At 53.3% G+C, this 9,937-nt stretch overlaps 1 protein-coding gene across 1 annotated transcript in view; it reads right to left on the reverse strand.

Annotated features, from left to right (window-relative positions):
- Positions 1-298: 298 nt before the first annotated feature.
- The window catches only part of LOC105822395 (spermatogenesis-associated protein 31A6-like), a 10,434-nt gene continuing 795 nt past the window's right edge, over positions 299-9,937 (reverse strand). Inside the window, exons 2-5 of the mRNA XM_012659379.1 lie at positions 2,276-2,451; positions 1,383-2,233; positions 1,029-1,224; positions 299-828 (exon numbers count right to left, since the gene is read on the reverse strand). Of these exons, the coding sequence (XP_012514833.1) occupies positions 299-828; positions 1,029-1,224; positions 1,383-2,233; positions 2,276-2,451 (1,753 nt within the window). The remainder of the gene's footprint in view (positions 829-1,028; positions 1,225-1,382; positions 2,234-2,275; positions 2,452-9,937) is intronic.

Consider the following 9,937-nt stretch of genomic DNA (forward strand, 5'->3'; position numbering starts at 1 on the left):
CCTGCCCTCCTGTCCAGTGGAAGGAGCCTCTGAGTGCCCATGGTTGTCACCAGACTGGGTCCTTCTCAGGTCCATCTGGATGTCCACACTCATAGGTGAGGGGGCAGGGAGAGGACCAGTCAGGGTGAGGACTGACTTTATCTCCTTCTCTCCTGGACCTTTGCAAGGATCTTCCCCCAGGAACTTGGCAACCTCGGCTGTGGAGTTGTCCCCAGATTCACAGGTGGCCCAGGAGGGAAAGGTGGAGGGTGGAAGGGGTGGGGGTTGAGCCTTTCTCAACATAAACAGATTTTTCATCTTAAGGATCTTGACGGGTAGGCCCCACGTGCCTCACCCGCAACCTTCTGGGTGCTTTCAGCGCATGTTGGCTCCCCGGATCAAGGAGAAGTTCCCACGAGGTGTCTTGGCAGGATTCCCGACTCTTTGAGGATGCTAGAGTTCTAGGTTCTATGTGCATGTTTGAGTGTTCAGAAGGGGCCAAGGCTTGGTCGGTAGCAATCCTGGAATGACAAATGCTTACAGGGATCCCGCCTTCCTTAATCTGCCCCAACTTCCTGCTCAAGTGGACTTTCAGGATGTCTTCTACATGCTCCTTGTCTGGGCTCCCTGGTAAGTCATTTCTTGTGTCACTTGAGGGCTTCATCCAGTCACTTTCTGACTCCTCCTCAGAGCTGGCCCCTGGGAGCACCGCTAGGGAGCTGTCCGAATTGCAAGATAGATCTGAATCACTCCCCAGACAGTACCCCAGATCCAGTCTCAGGCGTTTCCATATCTGAAATATTGCTGGACCCTCGGACTCCATGTCCTGTATATCCTGGCTGCTTCCACCTGCAAAGGCCAAGGGCCAGGAGGACCCTTGCTGCTCCTTTACCTGACCTGCCCCTGGAAATCTGCCCTGCGGCTGCGCCCTGCCCAGAGACGGCTGGTTCCTGGGGGGCGGTGTGCCCCGGTGTTGTGTGAAGCTTGTTCGTAGATGTTGCTCCCAGAGCCCAGGGTTGATAGTATCTCCTGGGCCGCTGGAGACTGACTTGTGGGTCTGGGAGGCCCAGCTGTCGGGAGTGAGCTGGTTAAGACTTCCTGAGATTTTTTCACTATAGCAGGTAAGGCCCTCCTGCTTTCTTGTTGCTTCTTCAGAAGGTGACATTCTAGTTGTTGAATAGCAGTTGGGATAGGAAATTGGGCCTTCGTGTAGATTGTTGGGCAAGATACTCCACAGAAAGTTGTCTGAGGTGAATAGCATGGTGGGGTTGACAGAGAGGGTGGAGACGGGCCTAGGGGTGGATCCCAGCCAGCGGTGGGGGCTGGGGCTGGAGCGAGGCCACATGGTGGGGCCAGGGCTGGCGCAGAAAGAGTTGCGGAGGTGGCTTAGTCTGAATTTGTACCGTAAAGGAGTTAGAGAGTCCATTGAATACAACAGAGGGAAACTCTAATGGGGGACCAGAGACCCAGGCAGCAGCCACTAGGGACTCGCTGTGTAGAGAGGGGAGGCCCCAGAAGAGCTGGCTGCATTTCTGCTGTAAATGGTCCCCCACGGCCTTGGGATGGGAGAGCTGCTGAGGACCCGGCAGCTGCTCTGGTTTGTCTGCCATGTTCCGGAAGCGGTGTGGGGTTGTGGTGTCCTGATCTTCGCTCGCTGGCTTTATCATATTCCCCAGACAACCCCGGGGGTAGTCTGGGCTCACTTGTTTCAGAAATGACCCCTCCTTTTCTTCCTTCTTCCTCTTTTCAATTAGTGTCTCCCACAGGTTCTGTACATCAGGGTTGACGAAAGTGGGGCCATGAGCCTCCATCTGCCTGGGTGTGGCGTCTCCCCAGAAGGAAGCCTCTGGTGGGTGGTTGGAAAAAGGCCCCTGCTGGGATTTGCTCTCGGGTGAGGTGGAGAGGCTCCAGGCTCTGCCAGTTGTGGCAGCCACCTGCCACCAGGAGAGGGCTGAGACAGGGTCACTTGTGCGACCAACGTCCGAGATCACTGAGACGGGAAGAGGCAACCAACAGTTGTTGCGTGGAGAACAGCTCTGTGGGACAGTGCCCAGTGGGGGTGCCATTGAGTCACACTGAGGATAAGCCAGGCTGGCGTCAGGAGGAGGCATAGGGCAGGCCACAGGAGCAGGGGACCGCGGTGTGGGAGGGGAGAACGCCAGTAGCTGGGGTGAAGGGCGTTCTAGGGGCAGCAACGGCTCTGGCGGCCGGGAGACACTCAGAGATGAGTGTGATCCAGCACAAACTCGGGAGGCTGTCGGACCCGGTCACAGGGTGGAGGCCAGAGGTGGAGGGCTCTCTGCCAGGGGAGCCAGGAAAGCCAATGGGGATGAGGTGGTGGGAGAAGCATCTTCCACACGCTCCCCACGTGGCAAGTGGGCTCTGGCAGGTGCTGGTTTGCACACCCTCCCTGGGGGGTCTGGACATGAGAGCTGATGAAAGCCCCCCTTGTCAGGGAGCTTCACCTGGCGGCTGCAGGAGACAGGAAGTGCAAGCTATAGCCGGGGTGGATGGGGCCAGGGGGCCAGGCAGGGGTGGGCACCTACAGCCCACAGCCCCTCCTCTACCCCCACATGACATCACAAAGCTCTGCCTCTCCCCGGCCCCAGGGCTCTAGTCACATCCCACCAGCTTCCCTGATCTCCCCCTCCCAAGTCAGCCTCAGACCCTGACAGGAAGGAGGACAGGGAGAGAAGGAGAGAGTTCCTCACCTCTGCAGAAGCAAAGTCAGGGCCTGAGCCCCACCCAGTTCCCTCCGGCAGTCTCTACAAGCTGGAAATCAGGAGTTGAGTTAGGTGGGAAGGGAGGGGCCTGGGGATCTTACAGGAGGCTGAGTGTCCCTCTAGGGAAGACCGTGGGGGGTTAGACCCTGCAGCCCATGCCATGTGACACTGGGAATGGCAGCAAGAAGCACGGTTGTCAGTGCTTTATCATGTACACAGTGCTCCCATGTCCATCCCCCAGGGTCCTCACATCCCCCTGTCGGGGAGAAGACAGGGGTCCCCTCAAAGAGGAACCAGCCTTAGCCAGGCTAAGCAGGGGTCCACAGTTGGGCTTGGAGACCCCACCTCCACATCCAGGCCCCTACTGGGCAGCACCCATTCCCCGCCCTCCTGGCTTCATGCCCAGCCTGGGATCTGGGAAGAATCCTGGTTCTGATTTCCTTCCCTGGACGCCCCCCTCAGACCTCTGCAGCCTTCAGGGACAGTGAGGCTAAGTGCCCCCTGGGGGTTCCAGGTGGAGCAGCAGAACCTTGCCTTTCAGAGGGAAGCTCTTCTTCCTGCTCCTGGGCCGCTCCCTCCTCTCCACCTGACTCTGAGAGACAGGAAAGATTGAGGGGCTGGGACCAGTCCTCACCCGCCTCTGCCCCGACAAGCTGCAGACGTTCGCGCTCATGGAGGACATGACCTTCTGCACCGAATTAATGGAGCTTTGCGTTTGTTTTTTCTTTGCTTTTACTTATTTTTAAAGTGAATGAAAAATATTTTGTTCTAACCTAAGGAGTGAAACTATTAGAATTCTAGAGGAAGATGTTGGAAATACTCTTCTAGACATTGGCCTAGGCAAAGAATTTATGAAGAAGACCCCAAAGGCAATCACAGCAAGAACCAAAATAAATAAATTGGACCTGATCAAATTAAAAAGCTTCTGCACAGCCAAAGAAACTTGTCACAAGAGCAAACAGACAACCTACAGAATGGGAGAAAATTTTTGCATGCTACAAATCCAATAAAGGGTTGATAACTAGAATCTACTTAGAACTCAGGAAAATCAACAAGAAAAAAATCAAAACGACCCTATCAAAAAGTGGGAAAAGGACATGAACAGAAACTTTGCAAAAGAAGACAGAATAAGGGCCAAAAAACGTATGAAAAAATGCTCAACATCTCTAATCATCAGGGAAATGCAAATCAAAACTACAATGAGATATCATTTATCTCCAGTGAGACTGGCCTTTATCAAAAAGTCCCAAAACAATAAATGTTGACGTGGATGCAGAGAGATAGGAACACTCATGCACTGTTGGTGGGACTGCAAACTACTGCAATCTCTGTGGAAAGCAATATGGAGATACCTTAAAGAGATACAAGTAGAACTACCGTTTGATCCAGCAATCCCATTACTGGGCATCTAACCAAAAGAGCAAATGATACTGTATAAAAAAGACATCTGCACCCGAATGTTCATAGCAGCACAATTCACAATTGCAAAGATGTGGAAACAACCCAAGTGTCCATCAATACATGAGTGGATTAATAAAATGTGGTATATGTAAGGCTGGTGGCGGGCACCCCTCCCCTGCCTAGAGAAAAGAAGGAGCCCATGAGTCCTGCCCTAGACTGTAACAAAGAACTCTCCACTTTGCACGCCAAAAGTTCACGCCGAAGAGAAACCCCCATCCCCCAACTCCAAAACCTTTATAAGCCCACTCAACACTTCCGGGTGCACGATTTCTCTGGCCCCCTCTCTCGGGACCAGTGAACCTCGCCCGGGAGCACTCTCTTTCCTCCTCCCCCCACAAAGCCTCGCTGCTTGCCCTTTTCACTCTGCTTGTCTTTCTTTCTCTGCTGCCGCCCATCCAAAAACCTTACATTTGGTGCCGAAACCCAGGAGGGTGAGTGGCGCTGCCAGGACTGTGGTCTCAGGGTGGCGCACCCCCTTCTGCAGACCCTCTGGATAAGGATCTCTGGCCACACCTCAGGTCCCTGATTCTCTGTCAGCCTGGGTGAGTCACCCTGTGTTATCTCAACCTGAATCCCCCACCAGGAGTCTCTGTTCCCCCCACTGGATCCTGTTCTGGTCCGTTAAACCATGGGCCTGTGTCAGAGGCTCTCCCATTCCAGGGCTTGAGGTTACTCGGGGACTGCTGATTTCCTCTCTCCCCCTTTCCATTCCTGCGCACCGGTCTCGGGAAGACGTCCCCCAGACTTCTGTGGCCTCTGTAGTCAGGAAACTGTTCCTGTCTGTTTCCCCCATTCAGGTTGGGGCAACATGGGTAGCCAATCTTCTAAAATTCCTCGCAAGATGCCCCTAGGGTGTCTACTGGCCAATTGAAAGGCCCTGGATTTAGACATCCAGCCCAAGCGCCTCATTTTTTACTGCAATACTGCCTGGCCGATGTATAAATTGGACAATGACTCTCAATGGCCTGAAAATGGGACTTTCGATTTCAATGTCTTACAAGACCTTGACAATTTTTGTCACAGGAATGGCAAATGGTCAGAAATCCCATATGTCCGAGCCTTTTTCTGTCTGTGCTCCCATCCTTCCCTCTGTCTGACCTGCCACCCCGCCCAAGTCCTCCTTGTGTGAGGTCCCCCGCCATCGTCCTCCTCTTCTCCCTCTAATTCTCTGCCAGGTGTCTCTTCAGATGCCCCTTCTGCTTTCTCCGACCCACCTGACTCCCTCAGCTCTCCCCCCACTTGGACTCCACCATACTCAGGTCAACCAGCCCCAGATACACCACCTCACCCTTCCGTGCCAGCCAGTCACTCGCCGCCGACATCTCCTATCAGTATCACACTCGTTCTCACGTGAACCCTTCAGACCCGTCCGTCCTTTGTCCGTTACAGGAGGTGGCGGGCGCTGAGGGGGTCATACGTGTACATGTTCCCTTTTTCCTTTCTGACCTTTCCCAGATAGAGAAGCGTCTAGGCTCATTTTCTAATGACCCTACAGCATACACCAAAGAGTTCCGCTACTTGACTCAGGCATATGATCTGACCCAGCATGACATTTTGTTATCCTCTACCCTTACTACTGATGAAAAAGAGCACGTCTGGACGGCAGCTCAGGGACATGCTGACCAAGTCCATCTTACAGACCGCACTATGCCAGTGGAGGCTGAAGCTGTCCCTTGCAACGAACCGGAATGGAAATACCAACCCAATACCCCGGCCGGCCAGGAGGACACGAAACAGCAGGACTGCATGTTACAGTGTGTCCTTGCCGGCCTCCAGGCTGCGGCTCATCACGCTGTAAATTATGACAAACTCAGGGAAATCACTCAAAGGGCAGACGAAAACCCCGTAGCCTTCCTGAACCGCCTTACAGATGCTCTTATCCAATATACTCGCCTAGACCCTACCTCCCTTGCAAGGGCTACTGTTCTTGCGACCCACTTTATTACCCAGTCATCCCCTGATATCAGAAAGAAACTCAAAAAGGCAGAGGAGGGCCCTCAGACCCCTATCCGAGACCTGGTAAACATGGCATTTAAAATCTTTAATTCCCGAGATGAACAGGCAGAGGCCCAAAAAGAGGCCTGCATCCGCAAAAAGGCACACCTGCAAGCCCAAGCCTTGACTGCAGCCCTGTGGCCAGGGGGACCTGAGAAGCCATCGACCTCATCTAAGGTGGCCAGACACCCTCCACCAGACACCTGCTTCAAGTGTGGTAAGAAAAGCCACCGGGCCAAGCAGTGCCTACAGCCACATCCACCCACCAGGCCTTGCCCAGCATGTGGTCAAGAGGGACACTGGAAAAGTGACTGCCCCTTGGGACAAAAGTCCGGAGAGCCAGTCCTTCCATTCCTAGACCTGCTGATGGTGGTTTTGGGTCTGGCTGCCAAAGACTGAAGAGGCCCTGACTCAGCGACCCCGATCACCCTCGCCAAGCTCAGGGTAACAATCAAGGTAGCAGGTAAGGCAGTGTCCTTTCTGGTGGACATGGGGGCTACCTACTTGGTCCTGCCTTCTTTTTCGGGCCCTACTTATCCTTCCCAGGTGTCAGTCATGGGTATTGACGGCAATCCCTCTCAGGCCCCCACCACCAGTCCCCTAACCTGCCTAATAGATGGCCGCCCCATCACCCATTCCTTCCTTATCATGCCCTCCTGTCGCACTCCACTATTGGGAAGGGAGTTATTAACCAAACTGGGCAGCACCCTCCACTTTTCCTTGGGAACTTCCACCCTTCTTCTTCTATCTCTCTCTTCAGATTCCTCAGTTTCATCCACAGCCTCCCCCCACTTACCAAGCCCTACATACCCTCTTCCACCTCAACTCGTAGACCGTCAGGTTTGGGACACCTCCACCCCAGTGGTGGCCACACACCACACCCCCATCCTCGTTCGGCTCAAAGACCCTTCATCCTTCCCTTCCTGCCCACAGTTCCCTATTTCATCAACCCACTGCAGAGGTCTAAAACTCATTATAGAACATCTCTTGTGTGAAAAACTCTTAATTCCAACCAACTCCCCCTATACTCCTGGTAAAAAAGCCAAATGGCTCCTACCGGCTAGTCCAGGACCTCAGACTCATTAACAAGGCAGTTGTCCCCATACACCCTATAGTGCCTAATCCCTACATTTTACTTTCTCATATTCCGCCCTCCACTGCCCACTTTTCTGTCCTGGACCTCAAAGATGCCTTCTTTACTATCCCCTTAGACCCAGCCAGCTACAATCTCTTTGCCTTTACATGGGAAGATCCTGACACAAACACATCCAGGCAACTCACGTGGACTGTCCTGCCCCAGGGGTTTCGGGACAGCCCCCATCTATTTGGGCAGGCTCTGGCCCAGGACCTACTTCAATGTCCCTTACAACCTAGCACCGTCCTTCAATATGTTGATGACCTACTGCTCCGTAGTCCCTCTCTACAACATTCCAAGACTCACACTGCCTCTCTACTCAACTTTCTTGCCTCTAAGGGCTATCGGGTGTCCCCCTCCAAAGTTCAGCTGTCTATGCCCACTGTCACTTACCTTGGACTTCGTCTCACCCCCACTTCCTGTCATCTCACTGTGGATCGCCAGCAGGCTCTCAGCGACCTCCAGCCACCCACCACTGCTGAACAAATTCTGTCCTTCCTCGGGTTCACTGGTTTCGTCCGACACTGGATCCCCAATTCTTCTCTCCTTGCTAAACCCTCTATGAGGCAGCACGTGATGCCTCCGCTGGCCCTCTATTAAACCCTCAGGCTTTCTGCCGCGCGTTTCTGAAACTTCGTGATACTCTCCTGCAAGCACCCCCTAAAACTCCCTCGTCCTGAAAAACCCTTTTACTTTTACACGGATGCACCAAGGCCTGGCCCTCAGCGTCCTCACCCAACCTTTGGGCTCCTGGAATGCACCCACCTTTACTCCGGTAGCTTATTTATCCAAACAACTGGACACCACGGTCCGTGGCTGGCCAGCCACCCTGTCTCCAGGCACTGGCCTTGGTGACTACTCTCGCTAGGGAGGCACTAAAACTTTCCCTGGGACAGGATCTACATGTCTTTTCTACCCATCACCTCCAAGACGTCCTAACTCACACACGGTTCGTTGGTGCTCCTCACTCCTTCTAGATTACAGGAATTCCATCTCCTATTTGTGGAAAATCCCACCATTACCTTAACACAGTCTCCGACCTTAAACCCTCCTACTCTACTTCCCATCCCATCCTTAACCCTGTCCTCTCACTCTTGCTCTGAGTTGGTCGAAGCCGCCACCACTTCCAGGCCCGGCCTAGCGGACCAACCCCTCCCCGGGGCAGACTTAACATTGTTTGTCAATGGCAGCTCATCCATGGGAGATGACGGCAGGCGCCGGGCAGCCTATGCTGTTGTCTCAGCCTCTCAGGTTATAGAGGCATCCCGCCTCCCCGAGGGCACCACCTCCCAAAAGGCGGAACTGATTGCTCTTACCGGAGCCTTACATCTCGCCAAAGGTAAAACTGCCAACATCTACACTTACTCTAAATATGCTTTTATGATAGCTCACTGCCATGCTGCCATATAGAGAGAACGAGGCTTTCTCTCCACCAAGGGCTCCCCTGTTTCAATGCCACTCTCATTTCCCGTCTCCTCAAGGCCCTTCAGCTGCCCCCCCAGTTGGCTATCATACACTGCAAGGGACACCAGACGGACAGGTCCCCTGTCACTAAGGGGAACAACTATGCCAATGCTGTCGCCCGCAGCCTAACATACCCAAACCACCCTAGTCCAGCTCCTCTTCTTTTCCTTTCCATTCCTTCTCTCCAACCTCGCTACACTCCAGAAGAATGCAACAGACTTCTTGCTGAAGGGGGCTCAATCACCACTGAAGGCTGGGTCATACTAGATGGCACATTGGCCCTCCCTAAGGCACAAGCCCTAGAAGTCATTGGCCAGGTACGCTCTTCACTACATATTGGCACCAAGGGCCTCTTCCACTTCCTACAGCCTCTATCTTCATGCCATTCGCTAAACTCCCTTATCAAAACTGTCTGCTCAGTCTGTGACATTTGTGCTTCTGTCAATCCTCAGGGGGGCCTCAAACCCCCCGTGTCTACCTATCAAATGTGCGGACACCTCCCTCGACAAGACTGGCAGGTCGATTTCACTCATATGCCACCTCACAAACGCTTCAAATATCTTTTAACACTGGCAGATACCTTCACAGGTTGGGTTGAAGCTTTTCCCACTGCCAATGAAACCTGGAATTGTGGCCTCCGCTCTCATCACAGAGATTATTCCTCGTTTTGCCCTTCCTTCCTCCATTCAGTCTGACAATGGCCCTGCTTTCATTTCTGAAGTTGTTCACCATGTCTGTGAGGTGCTCGATATAGAGTGGAAACTCCATGTTCCCTACAGGCCCTAGTCCTCAGGAAAGGTTGAAAGGCCTAACGGGTTAATAAAAGACCACCACACCAAACTCATTATCAAGACCCGTCAATCATGGCTTGACCTCTTGTCCCTGGCTCCCACCTGGATCAGGGCAGCTCCTTGATATCCTACTTATCTGAGCCCTTTTGAGCTCATGTACAGCCGGCCTTTTCTCATTAACCATCATCTTCCAGCCCAGCCCCCACCTTTGGCCTCCTATCTCCCATATCTCTCTCTCCAAAGGCAGCTTCCCTGTGCCCACGCAGACAGATACCTGCCTCAGCCACCGGAGACCAACTCTGATATCTCTCAAATGGGTATACACCCCGGCGACTCGGTATTTCTTTTTTTTTTTTTTTGAGACAGAGGCTCGCTTTGTTGCCCGGGCT

This window comes from Propithecus coquereli, unplaced genomic scaffold (genome assembly GCF_000956105.1).
Source record: "Propithecus coquereli isolate 6110/MARCELLA unplaced genomic scaffold, Pcoq_1.0 Scaffold608, whole genome shotgun sequence".
Taxonomy (NCBI): Eukaryota; Metazoa; Chordata; class Mammalia; order Primates; family Indriidae; genus Propithecus; species Propithecus coquereli.